This window comes from Syngnathus scovelli, chromosome 11 (genome assembly GCF_024217435.2).
Source record: "Syngnathus scovelli strain Florida chromosome 11, RoL_Ssco_1.2, whole genome shotgun sequence".
Classification (NCBI taxonomy): domain Eukaryota; kingdom Metazoa; phylum Chordata; class Actinopteri; order Syngnathiformes; family Syngnathidae; genus Syngnathus; species Syngnathus scovelli.
This window is the reverse complement of record NC_090857.1, coordinates 1686808-1713393: the sequence shown is the minus strand read 5'-3', so window position 1 is coordinate 1713393 and position 26586 is coordinate 1686808. Positions and strand designations below refer to the sequence as shown.

The following is a 26586-nucleotide window of genomic DNA, read 5'->3' as shown; positions in this document are numbered from 1 at the left end:
ATCGCAGCAGTCCAAAAACGATTGCTTTTGACGTAAGCAGCCAGCAGGTGAAAGGGATGGCAAACCTGTCTGACGCGCCACTTGGTGCCATGGCAACAACAACAAATCATTCAGATACTTTGAAGGGCCTGAAAATAACTGGACTAGTGACAGAGGGAAAGCGTTCTCACGCTTCTGTGTGGGCATCTCTGATCTGCCCTCAACAACACCGGCTAATGAGCTCACAAGGAGCCATTTGCCAAATCACAGCTTGTCTGCCATAGCAGACAGATGATGGCGGGGACAGCCAGGCCTGCTACTTCCATTGTGGAGGCCAACTTCAGGCTAATCTATTATTCAGAGGCAGGGGGGTTTCAAACTTTTTAGCTTCAGGAACCCCTTATGAATATTTAAAAGAACCCTCAGTTAAATCTAATTACATGAGTACCCCTGAACATCATGGGAGTATTTTTTTTTTTAACCTAAATATTTATGACCTGTTTACCAGCAATAAAATTAAACACATTTAATATAGCCATCATTTAGAGTTGGCATTAGGGCTGAAATTAATCCTTCACATTAAACAAAGGTGTATTTTTTTTTTTTTGTGGACCCCCAATACAATCCCAGGACCCCAGTTTGCAAGCCACTGACTTCAAATGATTGTCACAGAGGGATCTTTTTTGCCGATCTAGCAGCTTCTTGTTGCCTGCCTGTTGAAAGGCGGCGGCGCGGGGGCTGAGGCAGCAGTGCCACATGGGCGAATATTCTATTTTAAACAGTTTAGCCTGCTTGCAATTACACATTACAGCCCTGCAGCATTCATAAGGGAATTCGAAAGCATTTGTTTGGATCAGAGTCCCCGCCCCCCCCAGGCCATACTCTTCCCCTCAACCATTTTGCAATCTATAAACGTACTCATGACACGCACACGCATCTTTAATTTTCTCCTTATCCATTTTTGCCTTAATCATCACTCTTCATGGAACTTGCCCTGGTCGTGCCTGCAGGCCCGCGGCGTTTTGAGGATCTGTCAGGAGCAGAGAGGGCAGGCGGGTGGGTTGGGGCGTCTCGGCTTTGCGTGGAATTGCTAGAAAATGTCAGAGTCGGAAATAACCGCAGTGACACGCTGGTGGATATGTAGCGGGCGAAGAAGGATGAAGAGTACGTGACTGTGGCGTGACAATGACATGGAAAGGACCCCAAACTAGAAAACTGAGGCCGACTGAAGTCCTTCTAACAAACGCTCTAAGAGTTCCCCGTCGACTACATTATACTCAGCTCAGCTGTCTGTCAAAACAAGTTGACTTTCCCTTAGAATTGTCATCTGGGGAAGCCAGCTTGTAAATTTTGGACGACCCATTAATATGTCACTAATATTCACTTTGACAGAATTAAATGATTTGAGACTAACCTGCTTCTCCCTCACAAATGTGGATTTTTTTGTCATGAATTAAAATTACATTATTCACCATTAGGTAGGGAAAACATTTGAAATAAAAATCAGATTATGAAATCAAATACGATAAATTTAACTGTGGCTGCAAAAATTATGAAATTAAAATCAAATTAATTTTGCGGTCTCATTGAACATGTTAAATTTAAGACGCTATTACGTACGAAATTGTGACAAAAATAGTCCAATTGTCTCTGTGTGCGGCCCTGGCCTAAGCAATCCTAGATGATATATTTCGTAATCAATAGATGCTGCCTTTGATATACAAGCCTTAATCAATGAGGGTAATTCACAGTAATTTTCACCAAGAGAAATGAGATCATCCATCGCGTGTAGATCTGAGCTCAGGCGTGAGCAAGCTGAAGCATCTCCAATCTTTTGAAAATCAATAGGGTTCTTGTTTTGACAAATCTATGGACGGGCGTTTGTACTTTAGTGGTTTCATCAGAGAGCGTGCTCTTCAAAAGGAGCTCAGGTGAGGTCTTGGCAGGCAGGGTCCTCACAGCCTTTTCAGGCATTCATTATTTAGCCGCTCTAAAAATACATCAGAGGCTACCTCTGTTTTTTTTTTTTTTTTAAACTCAAGTTTCTCAGTGACATCTAGGCTGCGGTTTGATCACAAACAGAATGTGGATTTTATTAGTGCCGTAAGTGTATAAAAAAAAAACACGTTTTTTGTTTGGTTTTGACTAATTGAAGAGAGATTGGTGAACCTCGGCAGAGTCGTCATGCGGGTCAGAGATTGGAAAGCGCTGGTAGTTAATTGCGTAAGATGAGGAGATGTCAACTTTATTCAGCTGCTGCAAATGAAGCCTACAAGACATGTGTTGCCAACCAATGATGCAAACAAGGGCCTCACAGTCGCTAAATGTTGCCGACCCAACATCTCATTATTTTCATTTTACAGATACAATCTAAAATTAATTGTATTAAACCAGTTCAGGCTCATCGGAAATGTATAGATGAAGAATTCATCAAGGGGAAATTCCATTTTCAACACACTGTATAGGCATTTTGCAATGTGTGCAGATAGTTACGAGTCTCGCTACTTGAACTCTGACCTTTCGATGAGAAGACGACAACAATTCAACAATTGCTAATAAAGTTTACGTTGCATGAGCCAGCATTATTGATTGTTGTGAGCAAATTAGATGAATATGGAGGCACATAGAAGCTGAAATCTAACTTGACAAATGAAAATTCTAACAACCACATACATGTACTGGAGGCAGTGCAGCCAATAGAAACAGAAGAACATTAAAAAAAATAGATAGGGCTAAATTAGTCTGACCCAGACTGCCCACCACTGCTTAATGGTCAATACAACAGAGTCACAAGCCAGGGGAGGTTTTGGGATCAATGGCTGATGTTGACTTTGGACTTGCGACCCCTCTTAAAGCATCTGATGAGGTTTAGTGATTTTAGGTTTCCCAAGGACTCGGCACGTTCCATCAGCCGAGGCTCGTCTGCGTTTGTGTTGGTAAACAGATCGATGCAACACTCGCAGACAGTGCAGACGATTGGAAGAATGTCGCCAGAGTTATAGTCGTTGTTTTTTTTTTTAATTACTGGCATAATTGTGACTTTACCACTGTTTACGTAATTTTCTAATGCATCCAGAATACAACAAAACTGACACTGGTCTAAATTGTTTTAATAATACTAAAATATTAAATGTCGAATTCTAGTAATATTAAGGATTAGTCAGCATCAGGTGGATTTTTTTTCAAAAATTTCATAGCAATAAATTACAACAAATGGGGCAAGTTTTTATCGATCATTTTTAAAAAACAAAAAAATATCTCAAAACCTCATGATTCAAATTTGTATTGCACACTTGATTAAAAAAAAGTTAAATATAACTGAATTGTATCACACATTGTGTTGCGTACCACTAGAGGGAGCCCATGTAACACACATTGAGAGTTTTTTTTGGGGAGGGGGCTGTGACATAGGATGATGCGAGCCATTTTGAGGACTCATCATGAAATTACGGACACATACACACACTCCCGACACACACACACAAAGAATCTTGTCCGTCAATCAGCGTGCGTATCAGGAAAGTCAAGCTGGGAGCAGCACACCAAATGTGGAGGCCTCCCTCCCTCCCTCCCTCGAAATCAACAACAGCTCAAGAATCCAGTTGAGATGTGCAACAGACACCCTTCTATTCAACTCGTCCCGTTTTTGCTGGAGGCAGCCAGCACGTGCATGTGGGCACGCCGGTTCAGCCACCTACACACACACGTCTGCAAACACACACACATGCACGCCTCCTCCCAGCGTAAGCATGCATTAAGAGCTGCAAGTAAGAAAAAGAAATGGCTTCCCTTTTCACAGGCATCGCTTGACTGAGCTCCTCTTTGACTGTAGGGCAAGTGCTTGGACACACACTTCCCTTAAAGCTCCCCGTGGCCATCTCATTGTGTGCGAGCGTGCACGCGTGTGGACACAATATGCCGGCGTACGTCCATGGAAGAGGCAGTCAAAGAAAAGGAGGACACTCAGGGAAGAAAAAAAAACAAAGAGGGAGCCAGAGTGAACACGCTTGAGCGGCTCTGCGGCCTGCCACCTCACATCACCCCCTGACACTTGAAAGCACCACCACCCAATAACACAATGGGGGTCCTGAATGCACCGCAACAACAGCATAGCGCCGGGCACCCTTGCACTTTCTAACCTTAATATTGATTGACTGACCTCTTTATGGAGGAGCATGTTCTCATAAAGTTGAATAAAGTTTTCTCAGGTTAGCCATTTTTAAGGAAAATTGCAACTTCATCTGAGAATTATGAAAATAAGAGGAAAAAGTTGGACTTTTTTTAAAGAATCATTTTAACAAGTGCAATTCAGGAATAGTTTTTAGAGTTGTATCAACAATTTCCTAAATAAATAATCGATTGAAAGAAAAACTTGGATTACAAAATGTGATACTCCTCTTGTAAAGTGAGAGGATACTTGGACTAAAGAGGAAAAAATTGTCCCAAGTAAACAAGTTAAGAGGAAAACTTTATTTTTATTTGAACAATGTAATAAGAGAAAATAACCTTATACTCCCCATTTGAAACAGAGCATTAACATTTAATATTCCAGAGGTGAACCAAATCAAGTAAGCGAGCGTGTTTGATATTCAGATTCTATTTGCATCTCTCATCTTTGCCGGAAAAGGTTTCTAAAAAGTAATCAAATGATACGACTTGAATCCGAGCGAGGCTGCCGGGAGTCTTCCCGCCGCTTTTATTAACTTGTCAACGATTGTCTGCAAAATGAGAATCCGATGGCACAGAAGCAACATGAGGTGTGAGCTGGGGCCTAGCGAGGCCACCTTCACAATACCATGGCAAAATTAGCTTTGTGCTGAAGGAGCCAACTCTCCCGGGACATAAACACAAATGTTCTATCGCTTGCTTACAGGCTTTAACACGTTCCGCTGGAGGGATTTAAACCGGTCGGAGAAGGAAGGCGCCGCTAATACGGAGCCAGGGAACATCATCATGATCAAACACTTGACGGCAATGAAGAGGCGACGTGCATGCTCAGACACGACGTGGAACTCGGCCGCTATTAAATAAAACGAATAACTTGAAAAACAAATGCAGCAAAACACTCCGAGTGAAATTCCAAACATTAAAGTCATGCAAGTAGTTGAAAGTCGGAATGTCATCTTGAGCGATGTGTTCCTCAATCACTGCCAAAGTTAACGAAGCAATTAGCTAGTCGCGCTAGCAACTGATCAAGTGTTTGACAGATTTGAAACTAATCAAATTTGACAATCTATCTGAAATATTCATGATCTGGCCATAATTAACTTAGTTTGACTTTATGTCAAATCTACTTCCACTATGTAATTAATTGCCATAACACACGTGGCAAACCAAGCATGACTGTAATTGCTTCACACACACACACACGTAGGGCGAATGCAACACATGTGGACGGGCCTTCACATACATGCGTGAACATCAGCAATTTGCCCAAAGCACCAAAAAGTCCAGGAAGCTAATAGGGAGTGTCAGGTTGGGGTCCTGCAGGGGGCGACGCGATGCAGATGCAGTCACTCATCATCCATGTTGGGAAATACATTCAAGTGAACTCATACGTGATGATATGGAGACAGATCCAGAGGTCAAATATGGAGCGTAGTAGTCCAAAGATGATGTAAAAATGCAATATGACAAAAATGGGATTTCCTTCCTTGTTTACATTTGCAGTATCAAGAATGCACGATATTAAGATTCAGATCACGTCAAAAAGATCAACTCGTCACGCCCAACTATATCAGACACTGGCCAATAAAAAGATGACATAACGCGACAGTTCGATTCAAATCTTACACTTGTCACACCGCATGATACACAAAGACACACATTAGGTGTGCACCTAAAAAGACATGCAGCCATCTGGGCAAAACTGAAACTTGTTGGACCGGTTTTCAATCACAACGTGGATTCCATGCATTCCCGGGAGTTTTGTCTGGCATACTTCAAGGGTGTCGCATGCTCATTCCGAAAGGTCTGCATCCTCTCTCAAGCTCGCCATATTAATTGCCCAGCCTTGTCATTTATTTTTCAGCATAAATGAAGATATGAGTTGCTTGATATGGGTCAAGACACATTTGGAGTATTTCAATATGCTGGATGTAACGTTGAAAAAATAAATTGCAATTTATTTTGAGACCGAATGAATGACTTGTTGACTGCAATCTTAATGAATGCAGCAGCAGCAGTCTCAGAAATTGGGAGGGAAATTAAAAAAAGCAGCAACTTTGCCTCATGAGCTCATTACCAAGCATTCCGAGCTCGTCAGCGGACAAAGAAAGCCGACGTGGAGTCACGCAAAGCATTACATGAGGAGCTAATATTTTTAATTTGTACAAAGTCGCTGTAATTCCGGGCATCTCCAGTGAAAGCGAAAAGCCCTTTAGGCCGAGAGAGACGTTGCCAGCAGCTGCACGGGAGAACCCTGACTGGATCCTTCTTGTTTATTTATAGAATCAGCACTGGTAAATTACATTATGTGAACAAAAATTAAGAAAGTTTTTGCAATTCAATGGACCTCGTGCTGGTTTAAGTCAAATTTGTCATCCGTCGCATTCAATAAGAAATATACTCCCTTTTCTAAAATTGACAGATTCAATTTCAACTGGGACTTAAACAGCTTGAAGCCTCTTTTTTGGAAGAATTCCTCACTATTTACCAAACTGCTGTGTGAGTTGTGTTCAATGCCACGCTATATCAAAATAAAAAAAGAAAATCATTCAAATGACATCTCCGCCGCTGTTTCTATGAATATGACACAGAAATCATCACTTAAGATGAAAATGAGTCTCGCTGAGTCGAAAGAGACAATTCCCAGGATGCATTGCAGGTCCCCACTGTTCTCACTGATTCCGTCTCATTTAGTGGAATTCGCTACACAAACGAAGGGTTATGTAACGGCGTTAACGAGGGCCGCGCGTCCGTCCATCTGCTTGGCCCCTCGTCGGAGGCCTGTAATCAGATTAGGCAGCCGCCGGGTGACCGTGCGTGCATGCGTGGGGGGATGACGTGACCATGGCGTTGTTGGTGTGTACTATCACATAATCACATGATAACATACGTGTGAAGAAGTGGTGCGATCCAGAGCATTAACAGGCCTACTGTTGACAATAACAGCCTGGGTTAGCGTCAGATGACACATCGCCTCTTGGCTCGTGTCGCAGTGCAATTACAACCCCGAAAAGAAAAGAGAGCTGAATGTGTGGTGAGGTGCGGAGTTTCTTTTATCTCCCTGTGCTTCTCGAGGTCCTTCAGCTTCTTCCTCGGTTCCAACCACCAGAACTGGTTGATTGGTGTGAATGTGAGTGTAAATCCTTGTATGTCTATTTGTGCCCTAAAATATTCTGGGAAAAATAATGATTATCTTGATTAACCCTAACGATACAAAAAACGTTGATCGTTAAAGACTTACTCATTATTTCAAACGTAAAGCATTCACGCAAAGAAGCCAGGCTAAAATTAGCTAGGTGCTCTCCGAAAGAAGATTAATCACTTGAAAATACAATGCCTTGTCTTGACTTAGAATTTTAATTTATTCCACAACGAAGCGGGTATCTTAATTTACTTTTACATGGAATTAATTTCCCCACTGAAATGAATTGAGCAGCCATTTTCTGGCTTCAATCCAAAATGCTCCACGATGCTTTGGAATTAATTTCATTTATTTTGCTCAACTTTGTGATTGTTCAATTACAGCTGTTGGAAAACTTGGAGTCATTATTTCTCTCTGAGTCGGCACTATTTGCACCGTGTGTGTGTGCACCGTGTGTGTGTTGATTGAGACAAAAGAGGAAATGTAGCAACATAACTGAATGCACATTGCGTATGCAAACAAACACGCACGTAAATCGACAATTCAGTTTTTTTTTTCAATTTATCGAATGCTAAGTCACTGTCGTGATATTTAGTGGCATTTGAGGACATTTCAGAAAAAGCACACACAAAAAAAGAGAAGGCTTTTTGGGAGACTAGCTGAGAAAAAAACTCATAAAGAAGTGAATTTGAACAGTCGGATGTTGACAGTTCATTTCAAGAGAACAAATTATTTCCATTATTCCCAATAGGGGGGAAATGCTTTTGTTCCCGCTCATAGGTTACACTGCATTTTTCTGTCATCTTGGGCCAGCCAATCATTTTAGAATAACAAAATTATCGAGAAAAAAGTTCAAGAGTGTCCTCCCGATGACCAGCAGACACTCGTGGCCTCGGGCTCGTCACCTGATGAAGAAGCGCTCGGCACCAAGTCGCCACTCACATGGCGACTCTGATGTCTCATTGGTATTCCGCCGCACGCCCGCAGCAGGCGGCGAATGCGAAAGCTATTAAGATTCCGCCAAAGCCGTCCGTTCCCTCGTCGCCGAACGTGCGGCCAAGGAGAAAGGGGCTGTGGATTCTGGACCGAGAGAGAGCATGGCTATTTGGACGCCGATTGTGGTCTTATTAAAATTAGCCATTGAGCGCTGAGGTCAAATAAATATGTATTCAGCTTCCAACAGATTTGAAGGCTCTTTTTTGTCGGAGCTCTTGAATGTTTAATTGTAACCTGCGGAAGGAAGCTGATTTCGAAGCCCTTGTGGTGCTTCCATTTTTGACAGATTTGCATTTAACATGAAGCTCCGACTTGCTGATCAGAGAAGCAGCGATCGATTTTTAATTGCATCCCTCACGAGCTGACCGTGATCTCCGAGGTCAAACGGTGAATTAGCATATCATCAAGCGTCCCCTCGTCGACAGCTTTGTTTCAAACTACACACCGTCATCTGTTGTGAAAAAGTCCATTAAATTTTAATTTGCATTGGGTAAAAGCTTGTCAGCTCTCCAACAGATTTGCATCAAACTTGAAGACCTTGAAGACTGTTTTTGTCTTAACAAGGACGCGAAGGATTTTTAATTGTGTCCAGCACAGGCTATCTCGAATTCCTGAGGTCAGAACTTCAATTAGTAGTATATGTATACTCAAAGGTCTGCATTTTAAACAGCTTTCCTTCAAACTGGAGGCCTTGCGTTGATTTTTAAACATCTCCAACACAGGGTTCCGGATCAACGTCTTCTCTATTCCGACGAGAGCTTGCCGCAGGTGTGTAAGCTGATGAAAATGGAGTAAAATCACAACTGGCCCCACCAGGACATCCTCGGCCATCATCAGAAGCGCTGCGTGAGAGCTTTGAGATGAGCCACATCCAGCAGCAGCAGCAGCAGCAGCAGCCTCTGCCCAGAATGCTAAGCCGCTTGCTAATCACCTTTGGAGAGGACAGTCTAATTCAGATGTCAAGGCCCATTACCTGTGAGCGCTTCAGAGGTGACCCAGGCAGCTATCTTGCAGCCATAAACACTATTTGGAGGATAATGCACATCTGGATGGCCGAGAGGCGCCCAGCCCAAATTTGGACTCATTACAGTGAGCCGAGGGGCTTTGGGTGCGGCCTTTAGCGTGTATCAATCAACTCTGCATATAGATGACGTCCTTGACGATGGCACCCGTCAAAGCCATCTGCCTGGAATGTGAAACCCTTTGAGACGTTTTGGGGATAAATCAATTTGACTTGACAATGCTCCAATGTTTCCTTATATTATTTTCAAAATTTTGATTTTTTAATTGCCTGGCACAAGCTGGCTGTGCTCTGTGCGGTCAAATTAGTATGCGAATAAACGGCAACCTTTGCTTCAAACCTGACATCATTGATTGTTGTTGGAACAAGAAGCCTTTTGACTTTTAATTGTATCCGGTACAAGATGGCTTATGATGTCGGCTCTCCAAAATCAGCATTCAACACATGTTTGACTGATGTTGGAACAAGAAGCCTTTTTGAAAGCGACTTGTATCCGCCACACAAGTTGACCGTCAACTTTGAGATCTAAGACTATGAGCTCTGGGGGGAAATTAGTAGTAGTTTACATCCATAAATCCATCCATTATCTGATCTGATTTATCCAGACACAAGCAAGTTAAATTAGCATTTAAAGGTCTCACCTAACTTGTTCTCATCAGAACTCGACTGATTTCGAACAGCATCCAGTCCAGCATGCGTTTGGACAAAATTAGAAAGCAAGGTCGCGGACAAGTAAATATTTGTTTTTTTGGCGGCATGACGGCGACCATCCAGCAGACCCCCCTGCAAGCACTCAGAGAATTCTCTGTGCTCCCAGCAGTGTTCCATTGTAGGGAAGCACCTGCAGGGAGCGGCTCATTAACCCCGCCATTGGATCCTGATGCGTTAATTGGCTGGAAGGACTTGTTTAAGAACAAGCAGCCATCTTGAGCTTGTTGCGGTAATTGCTCTGCGAAGGGTCTGACGATCGGACCGGGAAAATTGATATATTGTAGACGCACAGCCCAAATCAATCTTTTAATGCTCGTACTTGTGATGTCAACATCAGCCATCATGGATTATGGCTCAAGGTCAAAGCAAGGACGCAGCAATATGTGTTATTGTTTTTCAGGAGACCGTCAAGTGTGGATCTCCATCACATTTTGTTGAAGATGAAATTGGAGTCACTTCCAAAACAGCATGGTGTTTGTATTATTAAATCAAACCCAGTAAGTACGGTTACGTTTCTATAGGTTTATATAAATACCTAAATCAGCATGACAGACATCCCTCAAGATATTTTCCTGTCCCATTTTTGCAGCTGATTGGCATCAAGAAGCACTTCCTGATACGAGAGCTGCATTAATGAGATTAACGCACGCTCACTATTGCCGTTTGATAACTGATAAATGCCGAGAGGGTGACATACTGCGAATCAATAGATCAACAAAATGCGGCTGCATTAAAAGACAATTGTGCAATTTGGCCTCCGAATTAACAAGCGTGCCTATTCTTTCCCAGGCGCCATCCTTCAAATGAAAGGCTGCCATCATCGTCGCTGCGGCAGCGATCAACGCTTTAGCTCAATAAACATTAAAATGCTGCAATGTGAGATGATTAAAACTCACAAAGAGAAAACAACTAAATAGAACCATCTGCTTCGTTGTTATTCACTGTGAAGGGAATATTTGCTCCTGATGCTTTTAGGTTGCAAATTAATGACACTAATCATCATAAAGATGGGTTAACTCCCATCCTGGAGATGGCAGTAACTAGCAGTGCTGAGTGGTTGAAGAAGAAATTATTATTTTGGTTTAAAAAGAATAATTTGGCAGTACAACGCTTTCATCAACATGCATTTCTAGACGACAAGACGAGCCACTACTGTTTATCTATATAAATGTAGGATATGCTAAAATACTTAAATGTTAAAAAAATATTTTCCCAAACTTTTATCAAGTCACCTCTTTCAAGTTCCCCTGTATATACTTTTTACAAAATCCCCACACTTTTGCAACCTTGGTGGCAAGATGGCTTCACCGAGTAACTCAGCCACTTTGTTTTTCAATTGGTGAATGTGGTTTGAGCCTCATCCGAACGCAACAATGGAAATAGACTCCAGCAGATCTTTAAATAGAGGCGTCACTGCCGACTCAATCAAAAGTTAGCAGAGAGAGACGGTGCCGCAGCCTCGGCGTCGACACCGTCTTCATCTCCGAGCGCAAAGGCTGCCCCTGGAGAATTGAACATGCGGCGGCGGCGTGACGTTCCTCATGCAGCATGCTTTCTTCTATACCACACTCGGAACGCAGAGGAACGCGGCGAAGAACATCGAGGAACATCTGGTGCACCCAGAGAGCCCGTCTGCTGTTGTCTGCTAGTCGCCGTCGAGTCATCACAACAGCTGATCCGGCGACTCCATCAGAGTGGAGAAAAGTTCACTGGCTGACTCAATTATGCATGGCGGGCTGTGAATTAAACATGAGGCCGGCTTGCAAGAATGTATACACGGTGCGGACGCGCAAAGGCCAGGCCATCTGCACACCTGACGCCGTCCGTCAAGACGTCAAAGACATACCGGAGGACAACACGTCTACATAAGCTCATGTTCTCACACATAGGTGTGGATGAATGGATGTCACGTTAACCGACTAAGGTCATCGCAAAATACTGCTTAGACACATGATATACATGGATTCCACCGTCTAGCAAAGGTTTGTGTGGCGTCAATTTTGGAAGCAGGTGACTGATTATTTGTTGCTGGGCTGTTTTCATAGGCTTTTGAACGTGAGGAGGTTTATCTCTGAGCCTGAGAGGCTTTCCAAAAGCAGCCCTTTAGCTGTTATTTAATCGAGGCTGCGAATTGGGATTTGTTGCTATTAGGTCACTTACAATTGAATAGATATCTGGAATCGCTAAAATTCATTGGATTGAGATTCCCTACAGAAGAAAAGTTATCACAAGAATACATATTGGTGTTTTCTTCTGTGCTCTGCCTAATTATTTTTGCGTGCATTTCAATGTGAGGAAAGTTGGCTTCGACCCTTTCAGACATTTTTTAATCATGGGAGCAAATAGGAACATACATTTTTATCCATCCACCCATTTTCAGATTGCTTATCCTCGTCGTGGGCGTGCTGAAGTCTATCCCAGCTGACTTTGGGCAGTCGGCAGGGGACACCCTGAACTGGTTGCCAGCCAATCACAGGGCACGCAGAGACAAAAAGCAGTCACACTCACATCTCCAGGCAATTTGGAGCACTTAATCGGCCTACCGTGCATCTTCTTTTGGGGATGAGGGAGGAAACCCAAAGGCATGGGGAGAACACGCAAATTGCACAAAGGAAGGCCAGAGCCGGAATCGAATCCAGAACATCTGCTCTGTGAGGCGGACGAGCTAACCAGCAACACACCGTGCAGAAATGTATGCCATGATAAATTAAACATTATAAGCATCAGTTGATTGGTGGAAAGATATTAAAATGATGCTTGCATGGATACAATAGCTTTGGCACTGACCTCAAGTGGAAGCGAATATGAATCGAAATTCTTTGCCGAAGAAATATTCCACATGTTCATTAGAAGTAATTAGCCATAATACTTATCAGCAGATTACTGGAAAGATATTCAAATGAGGTTCCCGAAGTTGGCACATGAATAGGTTTCCTTCTTAATTTTGCTACCTTGGGAGCTTGTTTTTTTTCTTTCTGTGTTGAACACGGGGAATTCAGCCATACTTAGCAGGTGGTGAGTCATTGAAGGCAAGTAAAATTAGGGCAGCAACAAAAGAATTGTGGTTGTTCATCAAAAATGACTGACACGTCATTATCTTTATGAAAAACTTCTATAGGATCTCATTAAATTGTGCAAGGGTACCTAACGCTATGATGCATCATGGCCGACATGAACAATTCTCTGCTTTTGTTGCTCCCCTTCATGCATTTTATTAATCATCCTTGGTTAAGCGGCCCAGTAAAGATGGCTGCTGGCAGTTCTGGGGAGCGCCAGCCACAAAATACAAATGCATGCCCGTTACTCCCAAACAACACACACACATATATTGAGAGTGTGTGGCACGGATGTGCAGCTGATGTCTAGGGAGCTCGACCCAGGTCGGGTTCTTGTGGGACGCAGCTGCTGGCTGCTTGGGGCGCATTGACGATGGTATCGTTTGCTGTTTTGAGCAGCAAAGTGGCCCGTCTTTCTTAACTGTCCCATCGCCTGACTCCATTAGAGGCTGGCCATAGCGGCACCCCACCTTATTATGGGATGTCAGCGGTAGGCAGCATCATTCATGCTCGGGCCGGAAGTGCTGTGATGAGACAACAGGATTCAGCCAGCCAGCCATTCTCGCCACTCCACTGCATCCATGTGCACGGGCTGAATAATGGAGGATGTAATTAGGCCTTGTTTCTATGCACGGGAGGGAGTGCACTTAGACTGGATGTCTCCAACCATGCTGCCACACCATTATTGCCATTATCAGTGTTCGATCTCCCCGAGAAACTGATGGGAGCCAATGCGCCAATTAGAGCTGATACGGTGCAATACGGCTCGGGGGGTAGATGGAGATGTTCTGGCCGACAACATTGGGTGATATCATAAAAAAAGAAGTTGCGGACAACAATTAAGAATGTTCTAGCAATTTCTAACAAATCCGTGGAACAACAAAGATTTGAGGAGACTGAAGGCTACTGCAATAAAACCAGTTGCTGCAGTCAAATGGAAACAGTGATGATTGAGGTGCTGCAAAAAACACGCTACACTGAACACACCACAAGAAACAATGGAAAGGAATGGTAAGGAAAGCACATATTCACCATTCCAATGAGCTACTGCAGCCAAGTACAGACTGATGTGGAGTATAGCAACGTAAACGGAGTGCCCAACATGACTAACCGTGACTCAAAGATGCTAATGAAAACAAACAATGGAAAGGAAAACAATAGTCTACTATACTATTTTGGGAGATTATATTTTAGTCATGAAGAAAGTGAGCAACACAAAGGTTACTGCAACTTGCAAGTGGAGACAGTGGTGACTGTAAACTGCAAAAAAAAAAAAAAAAAAACACCATACTTAACGAGTCATGAGAGAGTAGCATCTATGGACAAGAGACCACATTTTACTCCAGAAGAGATCGTGGGCAGCAAAAAAACAATCAACCACTGCATTCAAATGGAGACAGTGGTGAGAGCTACAAAAGCCATGCATCAAAAAGTCTTGTATGGTTAAATGAATTCTTAACCTTCACCCAATTTTAAATTCATTTCTTAGTGGCCATTGGATTTAAATTAGAAAAAAAAAGGTCAGATAAGCGTTCCAATTTATTATGCAAAAATATGATGTGATTTGTTGCAACTATCTTCAGCTTCATCATTAAATGTATCTACAGTACATGCACGAAACACAATATGGATTTTTCTTGTTGCTTTTCGCAGCAGGGGCGGGACGGATAAATGGCGTTTGCATTCATTTTGCTGGGCAAAGATGATTTAAGGTCAAGACACCACCTTATTGCTGTGTTCAGTTAGTTGGGTTTAAATAAATAAATAAAAAGCATAACATGTATGGGAAAATAAGTTGATGCGACTCACCGGGTTTGACAGTCTTCAAGCGAACCGGCTCCCGAAAGTGTCGTATGACAGCCAGCGTGTCCCGGTTTGTAAGTCCACTGACAGGCGTCCCGTTCACCTCCAGCAGCACGTCGCCGTAGTAGGGCAGCTTCCCGACGTGACACACCAGCACGTCCAGCTTCATCTGACCCAGGTGCGGGAACTGGCCCACCTCAGCACCCCCCAGAACCTCCACCACGGAGCCGAAGTCGCCCAGGTTGCCCCACGACACCGCGCACTCCACCACCTTACCGGACCAGTGTTTCTTCTTCTTCAAGGTTCTGGACATGGTGGAGTCCTTTGACTTGACAAGTCGAGAAAAGCCTGGTTTTGATTCTAATTATTATTTTTCTTAAATGTCGCGGCGGCCTAATAAACCCGAGCGAGTGATTCTCCAGCTCGGTTCATCTTCCTGAGTGATTTCCACCCGTGGAAGGTGTGCAGGAGTGTCATCCACGCGGTAATTCCAATAAGCGCTCCCTGTGCGTAAAACGTGACGAAGTGCAGCAATCACAGCGTCGCTCTCTGCAAAATAAAAATTAAAAAAAGATGTAAAAATAGGTCGTCAACGCGGCAGGTTTGGATGACACCGGAGCAACGAGCGTGGACGCAGATAGACAGACAAGCAGGCAGGCAGGCAGGCGGCTCCACACTGTGTGCACGCACCGTGGAAGTCCAGCCCCCGGTAGTGAAGGCATCTGATTCCAAAGCAGGTTTGCGCACACCTGGCACCGCTCAGACTCGTTCCAGCCCCGGCTCCGTCCGGAACGGTACGCCCCCTTTTAGGCGCTGTGCGCACTGACGCTTTTTGCGCTTGCGTGGAAATAGGTGCTGGCGCCATCTTCTGGTGACATACAGCGTCGGTCCAAGTGTCCTCAAGCTCACCCTAAAAATTCTACCACTCCAACTCACCCTCTATTTTCTTTCACACGTATTGAATTAAAAGAAAATACAAACGCAGAAATGGCATTTCCATGGAAAGATAATTTCATTTGCACGTGATGTTGGTGAGGATTTTTTTGCATTATCTGATTGTCTGCATTAAACAGCATTGAAGCCCACAATGAAATCAATCATGAATACTTATCAGTTATCTCTTAATCTGCAGCTTTTTGTTTCATGTTTGTGCATAATTGTTGTATTTAATACAGATCCAGAACTGTAATTTTTGCAAACACTTTTGTAGGGATGCACTAAATTGTTTAGTGTGAAGTAAAAGAAGACAGTAAATGTCATTCATTTTTACGGTTGTATGATAAATGATGATATATACGCTTGAATGGAGCAGCTTGGTGTCAGCACTCTGAGTCAGAGCACTGTCAAATGTCAGTGATGTCATCCTAAATTCGTTAAAGGTGATGACATAACCTGAGGTCCTGGATGCACTCGATGAGATGTTTGTTATGTTGCAGGTCTAATTTAAAATTGAACTAATGATGATTTTAATATCAATGAATCCCTCAATTATTTCTGTTGATTAGTCTATAATTAGGTGCACATGCACACACACTTTTTCTAACATAATTTCTTTAGAATTAATAGTGAATTAAAAAAAAAAAACAGTTGCTGCATGTATTGTGTAGTACACAATTCGTTTTTATTGTCTATAATAATATCTATGTAACAAAAATTCATTTTCTTTTCATATTTGATTAAACATGCTTTATACAATGTACATGGTCCAAAAATAGAATCGGAAATAAACGTAAAAGAAAAGCACAGAAGATTGCCAGAGCCTTTTTTGTTTTTACTGTACGAGTAAACTTTGGTATTGAGGAAACAAAATGGCACTCAGATTGCAATAATAATGTAATTTTTGTATGTCACATGGTCATGAAGCTCCTTCACGTTAAGTTGTGAATGGATCCAAAGGGAAATCAGGAATGTGTAGATTCAGAATAATAATTAAAAAAAGTAAACATAATAATAGCAAAACAAACAAAAATGTAAATCTACATAAGGCCTCGGTAGTTTGACCGCTTACATAAACAAGAGTTTGGGGCGGAGGGCCCTCAATGTACCATTGTAAGATTCGAGGGTCTCCATTTTAGACAACAGTACCATTTTGCGGCAAAACGAGGAATGTGTGCAACGTCGACAACAGAGGAGCAAAAATCCAAGTGCAAAAAGGTGACATCATTTCACTTCTGCCTGCTGCTTTAGACTAATTACAGATAAAGTGAGAGCACAGTGGAGCCTCCTCAAAGTCAAAGTTAACAGCCATTAACTTCTTTTTATGCTTCACTAGCCTACTCATATGGGTGACTATAATTTGATGAAAACAAGAACAAATACTTTTAGCAAAGACTTTGGCCTATTGAGCAAAATCACCCCTATGACTAGCCGGTTGCGAAATATTCAAAATGATATTGCAAGCGTTGCATATCGAAGTTCATTTGGAGAATTTGATGCTAGACCACAACAAATATGATGCAATTTCCACCAGAATGTCTTTTGAATATTTATGGGAGAGGTTTATGGCAGAAGACTTTTGAACTTTTGGGGCTCCACTGGATTCCTCCCAAGAAACTTCCTGGGTAAAATAACAAGTACCAAACCAGTTTTAGATTAAGAGACAAAGTGTAAAATATAATAGCAGATTACTAGCCTGTACATACAAGTATAAAATAATACATTCTACACTTGTTTTGTTCACAGTGCCAATGTCTTTTCTCTGGGGGAGGACGGTGGGTTCAGTCATAATAAAAGATCACGGTTAAATTAAGTGCCTGTGAGCGGTGAAGGGAAAACGGATCAGTGCACGTGTTGTCTCCATGGAGGTGACACTAATATTAATAAAAAACACGATTGTCACATCAAATAAAAAAAAGGGGCCGCTCCACTCGGTAAACTGCTTGAAGAGGAAGGCTGGCTGACGGCGGTAAGGCTGAGGTTATATTCATACGTAATACGCAGCACATAGTGGCGTCACTGTCCCCTCACAGTCTTCGCTCAATATCTCAACGATGCTCCGCACAAAAAAACAAAAAAAAAAACAAAGTCCCTCCAAATTTTACATTCACGACGTCCTCAGGAGCGACGGCTGGAGGTCAACTTTTGTTCAGTGAGAGTAGAGCAATGCAAAAACACTCTAAGAGAATCTTTGGCAGAGTGTTGAAGGAGGTAGTGGGTGCAGAAAGGCATGTGGACGTGGACACCAGGTTTAGGGTGCTGGATGGTCCTGAGGGTTAGTCCTTTTGGGAGGGAGTCGGTCAGGGGGCGTGCTCGCCGGTGGAAATGTCCGGCCCGCTTGGGGCTTTTGCCTTTCGCCCCACATCGAGTTGCTGAGGAAGTCTACAAATAGTCCAGAGAAGACGCAAAAGCCGTGTTAAAAATGATCTGAATGTCAGACGACAGATCGGGGAAATGTATACATCTGGAGTAATGGGAAATTACACAAGCAAGATAATCTTATCAGATTATTTCCCAAAATGTGCCGGTAAGTGAGAATCTTATTTACGGCCTGGAATTATAATTGTATCGCACATTGCATCGCCGAGCTAGGAACAAAAATTTGGAGTTTAGCATGCACTTCTTACCACTTGCATAGTCTCCCATTGAAGTATGTGTGCCCGGCCTCTCCGAGTCTTGTTTGCCCAAGAGGCGCTCCAGGGTGACGTCCTCTCGCCGAGCGTGCTCACTAAAGCTTTCCTTGAGGCCCGGTAGATCTTTGTCCAGTGCGTCGTCTTCGCTCAGGTAGGCGTAGGGGCAGTAGTCCCGCGTGCGAGAGTAGATGTTGGCGTTGTCGTAGCAGTCGGAGCAGATAACCAAAGGAGCTGCTGCGCCTTATGATACAAGACACACAGTGTTTGGTTATGTTGCAGCAGAGCTAAAAAACAAAACAAAAAAAACAACAGGAGAGAGAACCTGCAAACATATTCTGACAGCTTTGTGCCTTTCATCACAACCTTTTCTGTTGCGTATGAGATGCACACTATTTTGTTTTGGTGTGATGTACAAAGTCATTCTCCGGTTTCATGCCTCAGCTTCCAACTTGCATTATTTAGTCGTGTTTGCTGGACTATAAAAAATTCCATTTGGTACTTTGCAATTTTATGGACTGATGAGAAGCAGAAAGAAGCGCTAGATGGAATGCAAATGACTTCTAAATACAAAGAAAAATCCATACGACAAACAGACCTGCGGGGGCTCCAGCTGGTCCGTCACGAGCCTCCCCGGGCTGGAAGCTGCTATGGCCTGTGAACAGAGAGCCCACCCGGCAGTGAAGCCGTCCGTTACTGTCCGTTTCCACCTCGCTGCCTGCGTCTCCGTAGCACACACCTGGGACACACACACAGGACAGTGAGCCTCAAACCTTGAGCTGGCCCATTTTACATTTGACCATCTTTTGGGTAGTATCTGTGTATAGTTTTAAAAGGCAGAGCTTGGCCTGGTGAGTGAGGTGAGCAATTAGACGTTGAGAGAGTCGGCTTACTGTCGGTGCCCTTGTGCACATGTCCATTGGAGAGAGGAGGCATGAGCTGCTGGTGGCTGCCGGCCTCAGAGTTGCTGTAGCCTTCCGGCGGTTCTGACAAAGTCCCCTGAGAAGAGAGGTAGCTGGGGATGTCCGGAGGTAAATTCATCTCATCTGTTGAAAGAAAACATTTTACGTGAAATGATGCACAAGGAATAAAAACATTTTTGGGTGCTACCATTCGCTAACCTGTGTTGCTGATGCTATAGTCTTCACTCCTCCTGCGCATGTGATAGATGACGATGACCCACACCAGTGAGGTCCCGACCACGCAGCAGACCACCACGATCACCACGATGCCCACGGTGGTCCAGCCGTCCTGGTCGAAGCCAGCACCGGTGTCGCAGTTGGGCGATGGCGAGACGCCCAGGTAGATGTGGCCGCGCTCGGTTCCCAGCGTGTTGGACATCAGGCAGGTGTACTTCCCGGCGTCACTGGGCCCTGCGTCGACTATGATCAGGAGCTGGTTGGCGGCGGCGAAGAAGTGGCGCTCCGTGAGCACCAGGGGACCGTCGTCTTTGGTCCAGTTTAGCCGTGGGGCGGGGCTGCCTCCAGCTATGCATTGGAGCACAGCCGTTTCACCTCTCGCCACTGATCTGTCCTCCAGGGGCCGCAGAAACGTAGGAGTTTCTGCAATCGGAGAGGATATCATGGCTTAATGCGGTGACTCCCAAGCCACATTGTCAAAACATCCACACCAGAGTAACACTACGCAAAACGACTGACCTATTCGAGTCGTACAATTCAAGTAGTAATCTACGACTTACCCAGGACGGTGAGTGTGGCGTTGGCAGACAAGCTGCCCGCCGCGTTCTGCGCCGTGCAGCTATACACCCCCATGTCCTCCGTCTTCACGTTGGCGATGAAGAAGATGTCGTCGTCCGGCATGACGTGCATCCTGCGCTCGCGGGCGGCGGGGAAATCCGTGCCGCCGTCCTTCTGCCACGCGATTTGTGGCGAAGGGTGGCCCTCGGCGGCACACTCCAGCCTGGCCATGGTCCCGGTGCGGATGGTCAGATCCATGGGGGTCTTGAGGAAGGACGGTAGCTCTGTGGAGAGGACGCACATCAGAATCAAGTTGCATTCCTTCTGCCAAATTTAGGGCAGAAACCAATCATCTATTCACCGTTGACGGTGAGCTTGGCCTTGTTGGAGTAGTTGGCACCAAAGTGGTTGGACACCACACACTGGTAGCGTCCCTCGTCGGTGAAGTTGACGTTGAGCAGGTGCAGCACGGTGGTGTAGATCAGCTCGCCGTCCTGGTACCGGCCGTAGTTTTGGACCTCGGCATCGTAAAGCACCTCGCCGTCCTTCCGCCACGCGGTGCTCATTGGCGAGTCGCTGCTGCTCAACGCGACGCAGCTCAGGGTCACGTTGTTGCCACGCAGCGCCACCGACGTCTCGGGGTGAGTGGTGATCCGAGGCTTGGGGAAGTCGTCTGTGGGGTTCAAAGAATCGCATCAATTAATGAGTCATTTGGATTCTTTGGTGTGAATGCACTTTTCCGCAATTCTACGACAGCTGAAACAATCAAATGTTTGATTACAAAATCAACTGACCACAAACAAAGTCTTCGGGGATGACTGAAAGGACATTGCGACCGAGCAAGCCGGCCGGGTGGGCGCAAACGGCCGAGACGGAATGAAGAAAGCGGCTGCTGGTGAGCCAGGGTCCCAGCCACTGCATGTGACAGTCGCACAGCAAGCTGCTTGTGTTGAGGATGCTTGACAAGAAGACACAAAACATAAGATAATGAGGAAGAACACACTCATTAGCTGAGATTTTTTTTCTTCTCATTTTTTACTTACAACACTTTGAGCTTTGTATGTAGCAGTGCCTCAGGATGTATTGACATGATGTCATTATTTCCGAGGTCCCTGGAAAAATAAGAAAATAAAAGAGTGTTACATGCAAGTCTGCTATTTTGGGTAAAAGACAACTACAATGTGCTCAGGGATTTAAAAAACAAAAAAAAGGTGTTCCAATAATCGACTCACAAGTGCTCCAACTCATCCAGACCCTCGAAGGCTTTCTTGGTTATTGACTTGATTTTGTTCTGCTGTAATATTCTAGAAGACAGAATGTTTGAAGGGGAATTAGTCTGTGACACGCAGCTTTTGTTGACGCGACATGATGCAAAAAGCAGAAATCGACACCAACACAAATAGAAAAACAAGCATTTCTGCGTCCTCACAATGTGTTCAGCTTTTTCATTCCATCAAACAAGCAGATGGAGTCTTCAATGGCCCAAGAAATTTCATTATTGTGGATGTTTCTGCCAAAACAAAGAGGCAGATTTTAGTTTAGGAACACACACACACACGATGCAAGCACATGTAGTGAGTTGAACCTAATGTGAAAGACCTTAAGTCCTTGTTATATCAGGAAGGTGCTATGGCAAGAGCGCAATGTATAGTGTTACATTCTATCGGATAGACGATGGAATAAAAAAGTAAATTGCTCTACCTGTACTCACAATCAATCAAAACACAACATCCAAAGAGTGAAATCATAATCTGAAAGATTGTCTTCTCCTCCTACAACCCAATCCATCAAACTTCCACAGTGAGCCATTGTTCCGATGAGTGGGGATGAATTGGCCCCCCGTTTGGCAAAAAAAGTCAGTTCACGGGCCCACAGCCGTGCATGCCGGATGCCTTGCGGGACCGGGCTCCTTTTGTCCGCCCCTCCTCACGCTTGGCCACCTCTGAAAGAACTCCTGCACTCTCCCGATTTCCCTCCTCACATGAAAGCGCCCACGCTGGTGTGTCAAGCTGCCGCAGCTAGTTGACCTCCTTCTCCATCCGCAAATAATGAGTTCACAAAATCCCCAACGCACATAGATGTACATTTTACGTCATTAGCTTGGGATGGTGCAGCTTGCAAACAAAACAAGGGTCAGGGGTTCTAAATTGCAGAGCGGATATAGCACCCAAATCTGATATTCTGCAAGAGAGCTCACAATATTGCTGACAATCACAATCTTGATCGAAAAGCAAAAACCAAGGTTTTCTAGGAGCCATATAGTCACTCCTTACCAACAGGATGGAAGACTTGGTGGGTGGACAAGAAACATGGACGGGAAATAATTCTACAAAATGACATGATGGGTGCTCTTGAACTAAGGATGGAGTAACACTGCGTGGCTCAAATGACATATTTGTTTAGTCTCAAATGATGCAGTGCCGATATGTGGGCAGTATAAATGCGTGTGTGTGGTATCTAAGATCGGAATCCGACCTCTTCAAAATGTATCAATATCTCATCTGCCAGCGCAATTGCAGCATAAAGGCACGGATCAGTTAAACCTTGTCAATGCGAGCTTGATGTCATTGAATGTGTTCTAGTACAGAGAGTAGGTCCATAATCAAATCAGATAAATAAATCACAATTGGTGGTTAATTGACATGTAAATAGAGAAAAAAAACAACCCCTAAATCAGAACTGGCCACTTGGATCTAGAGCTGCAGTGTAATTCCAGCCTATACAGATGGCAATGAGGAAGTGAAACAAACAAGATGTAATTCATTTTGTGGAAGTACAGCTATTAAATTGTGAATATTTCTCACTTCACTAAAGACACTACACACTAAGCAGCGAAGCAAACAAACCTGCCATGTTCCTCCAGAATGCACAGAGAGCAAAAATGAGTCAAAATATATTATTTCTAGAAATGATATTTTGTTTTATGGAAGAGGGATGATTCGTTGTCACAAATTGTGTGAAAGGTCCAACATGTGGTTGAGACTCTACGTATTGACCCTAAAAGGTCACGCTTATTACTTACAATGTGCGCAGATTGGCTAGACTACTAAAGACCCGCTCTTCCACGTGGCTAATGGAGTTCTCGCCAAGGTTCAGGCTCTCCAGAAGACCTAAGCCCACAAAAGCGGTGTCCTCCAGTCTGGTCAGGTGATTGAAGGAAAGGTCTCTGTACACAACAAAAAAATACAAATATGTTTAGCGATGACATCAAGAAAATATGCCGTTAGATATTTTTCAAAAAGTGGTTATTCCAGATGGAAAGAAAACACTAACAGCTCCTCCAGCTTTTGGCAAAACTCCCAGGCGTCTGGTCGGATGACGCTCACGGCGTTCTGGCTCACTCGCAGGATCCGCAGCATCCGGAGGCCGTACAGCCAACCTTTGTTCACCTCTGTTAGGTTGTTGTGCTCGAGCTCTCTGAAACAGAAAATGCTTTTTATCGATCCCGGACGTATATTAGGCGTGAAGATACGAGAAGGAACCGATTGGTGACTCACAGTTCCTCCATGCTGATGAGTCCAAAAAAGGCCCCGTCCATGAGCTTGGTGATGCCGTTCCGTTGCAACTTGAGTGACTGGAGCGCATCCATCTCTTTGAATGTCAGGCTGTCTACAATTCTGATCCTGTTACGCTTCATTTCCCTGATGAGGAGTGAGAGCGATAAAGGGAATTTAGCATTTGACAATTCCGAGTGCCTTGGCAAGAAAAACAAGAGAACGCATCCAAAGTGTTGTTTTGTAAAATGAAATGAAGCCATTGCTCCTCAATTTGGCAACATTGTTCTACTTTAGGGTTATTTAATCACTCGTTTAAAATTAAAACCCCCATTTTTTTTCCTCTCATTGATATTGGAAGTGTTCTAATCATTTGGCACCCGTACCTCAATTAATTTCCCGTGCAAATTCAAGCAAATAAGCGGCATAAATACAAGGTCGGCCAATTTTAGAGCTTGTTTGAGTCTTTGCTGTTTTAACATCCAATGGTACTTACAGAAACTGCAGACTGGGAAGTTTGAAGACTCTAGCCGGTAGCACCGTCAATCTGTTCCGGTTGAGTTTCAATACCAGCAAAGAGCTGGAGATGTTGTCGAAGCAACCCGGCTCCAGGATGCTGATCTTGTTATTACTCAAATTCCTGCAAGATTAAAAGGCAAATGAAACAAAGCTTTGGAAACGGTTTGCTTGTCCAACCAGCAAACCCGGTTAAATTTTATCTGGAAGAATCGTACAGATATTTTAACTGCATGGAGGGGAAGGTTCCCGCCCTGAGCTCGGAAAGGGAGTTAGATGTCAGGTCCAGCGTCTCCAGTGACTCGTACGGCAGCAGCTGATGCATCAACAGCTCAGAGATGCGGTTGTGCACTCTAAATCATGCAAGACACAAGCAGTACGTGTGAGTCAAGACGGAAAACTGACTGATTAGTTATTCATGTAGGCATAATCGGAGTATAAATGACTCAAATAATTGTCCATGGTTGCCTTTTGGCCTCAATATATTGGGAATTTAGTAGGCATGATTATAAAATGGTTTACTGTAAGATGAGGTGACTTACAGTGACAGTGATGTGATGTTGGCGGTGGCTTCTCCAAAGGAGGGCAGGGCTGTTAGTTCATTGTGGTTCATTGAGCTGGAATGAAATTTCAAACATAGTGGTTATTTTGCCGTGACCTAGTTTACTCTGAATTAAGAACTACAAGGAAAACTTCTACACCACTGAGAGAGTATCAGCTCATAACCAAGCAGGTCAAGCTTTCGCCCCCGAAGGCGCTGCTTTATTCCTTTGAGTCACAGGTTCGAATACCGCTCTGTACAGTACTTTTTTTATTTTTCACTATTTTCAATTTCATGCAGCCAGTAGGGAGTTGTAAATCTGCAGACAGGAAACAAAGTGACATTGCTCCAATAGGCAGTGCTGGTTTGAAGAGCCAGTAAATCTGGAAGCCAGTTGAACCGTAACACGGCATCCTACGCTAAATCACGGTAAAATACGTAGATTATAATCTATAATTATAGCTTCGGACGTTGACGTCACACATCTCACAATGCAGTGTGCCAAATGTAAACAACGTCGTGTTGGCAGTATAGAAAATAATTTTAATTTTTGTGAAATTACATGTAGCATGTACATATCGATTCTATAAACTATATAAAATTCTAAATCCGAGCGGGCGTGTTCACCGGTCTAGTGTCAATGTTGTGATGCCCCAGGAGCAACTTGAGCACATCCATGCTAACTTGGCTAACTACTTACACTTGATTTATCCCCTCCAGTGGCTCCAAGGGAGCCGTCGAGAGCCGTCTCCTGTTGCAGTCCAAAACTCGGAGCTGGTCCGATCCCGTGGAGCACGTGCAAGGAGCCGGACACGTCTTCAGGCTCCAGGCAATCGCATTAAGAAGCACGAAGACGAAGACCAAGGGAAGGGGCCAGCCTTCCGCCATTTTAAATGTCTTCCCGCAGGAGTAGCTGTTGAGCTATGTGGCTAACTAGCCTTGGATGTTCTCACTTTCACTATTCAGCCGTCGTGCTGTTCCCGGAACTTGCGATCGGTCAAGCAGAAATACAATTCGAAGTAGTGACACTATTCCGGCTCCGTATGGAGCGACTAAGCAGAGTTACGGCCCAGTTTGAGCGCAGCATCTTGGCACAGATTTCTGCTTTGCTTCTTCTTCCCGTGCCTGGAATTCCTTCAGCTCCTACCTAGACAGACGACCCGCATACGCCACTTTTTCCAGCGCCGAGCTTAATGCCCCATGTTTGGGATCGATTAGGTTGAAGCGAATTAGGAGTCGGAAAATATCCACCCGAGTTGTTTAAAAGGATTTTCAAGTCATTTCACCATCTCTGCATGTCTTGCTAGAACAACAAACGCGCCCCGCTGTTGATGACATGCGATATTCTTGGTCCCGCCCCTTTTTAGCAAGATGTCGACAATTCTACTGGCCCTGGCGTACGTTTGTCAAACCAGTACGTGAATGTGATTGGCTCCCACAACAAAACGACAGTGATTTGTAGCCGCACTTTACATACACAAAAATTATATTTAATCGTTCAGAATCAACATGAAATTTTGTTTCTACCACGCAGAGTACCGAATAGGAGTGACGCAGGGAAATATGGCAGCACCACATTTGTATTTGCAAAGTGACTTGTTTGTGGCTTTTTGGGGGAACCGATCCTTTGTCATCTTTGTAAAACTCACCTATATGCTGTTTTTGCTCATAGGCCAAAGCAATAGAAGCATTACTTTGGCACCATCTTGTGACATTGTGCTGTCACAATAACACACAGAAGTGAAATGACACATTTCATTTACATAAAAGAAGTGCTTTGCTGCCACCCCTAGGCATCCATGGGGAACGTCATGTCATCAACCAGTAATCATTGGTCACTTGGTCTTCTGTTCTTTTTATAGCGGATTAGACTATCACTGTACTACTTGATCAGTAA

General features: G+C 44.0%; 2 protein-coding genes across 6 annotated transcripts in view; both read right to left on the bottom strand.

Annotated features, from left to right (window-relative positions):
- The window catches only part of LOC125977538 (novel protein similar to human membrane-associated guanylate kinase-related (MAGI-3) (MAGI-3)), a 69523-nt gene extending 53832 nt beyond the window's left edge, over nucleotides 1-15691 (bottom strand). For 4 of the 5 annotated variants that reach the window (XM_049734108.1, XM_049734111.1, XM_049734112.1 and 1 more), the window contains exon 1: nucleotides 14882-15559. In XM_049734108.1, coding sequence (XP_049590065.1) covers nucleotides 14882-15188 — 307 coding nt within the window. In that variant the 5' untranslated portion in view covers nucleotides 15189-15559. The other variant, XM_049734110.1, reaches the window with a different exon arrangement.
- A 783-nt stretch (nucleotides 15692-16474) lies between these two features.
- Nucleotides 16475-26064, bottom strand: lrig2 (leucine-rich repeats and immunoglobulin-like domains 2). Its single transcript, XM_049734728.2, has 18 exons — nucleotides 25390-26064; nucleotides 24691-24765; nucleotides 24367-24501; nucleotides 24129-24272; nucleotides 23636-23779; nucleotides 23412-23555; nucleotides 23161-23304; nucleotides 21568-21648; nucleotides 21371-21442; nucleotides 21182-21250; nucleotides 20933-21096; nucleotides 20500-20811; nucleotides 20141-20422; nucleotides 19563-20003; nucleotides 19335-19487; nucleotides 19040-19180; nucleotides 18439-18684; nucleotides 16475-18193 (listed from the first exon to the last, which is right to left on the bottom strand). The coding sequence occupies exons 1-18, from the start codon at nucleotides 25575-25577 to the stop codon at nucleotides 18063-18065; spliced, it is 3066 nt and encodes a 1021-aa protein (XP_049590685.1). The 5' UTR covers nucleotides 25578-26064; the 3' UTR covers nucleotides 16475-18062.
- Between the last annotated feature and the right edge of the window lie 522 nt (nucleotides 26065-26586).

What these genes read in the sequence shown, in the direction of transcription:
- lrig2 (XM_049734728.2), bottom strand. Translation starts at nt 25,577, where the DNA reads ATGGCGGAAGGCTGGCCCCTTCCCTTGGTCTTCGTCTTCGTGCTTCTT. An exon ending in AACATCACATCACTGTCACT is followed by an intron (nt 24,502 to 24,690) that starts GTAAGTCACCTC and finishes TGCATGATTTAG; the next exon opens with AGTGCACAACCGCATCTCTG. An exon ending in GGCCAAGCTCACCGTCAACG is followed by an intron (nt 20,423 to 20,499) that starts GTGAATAGATGA and finishes TCCTCTCCACAG; the next exon opens with AGCTACCGTCCTTCCTCAAG.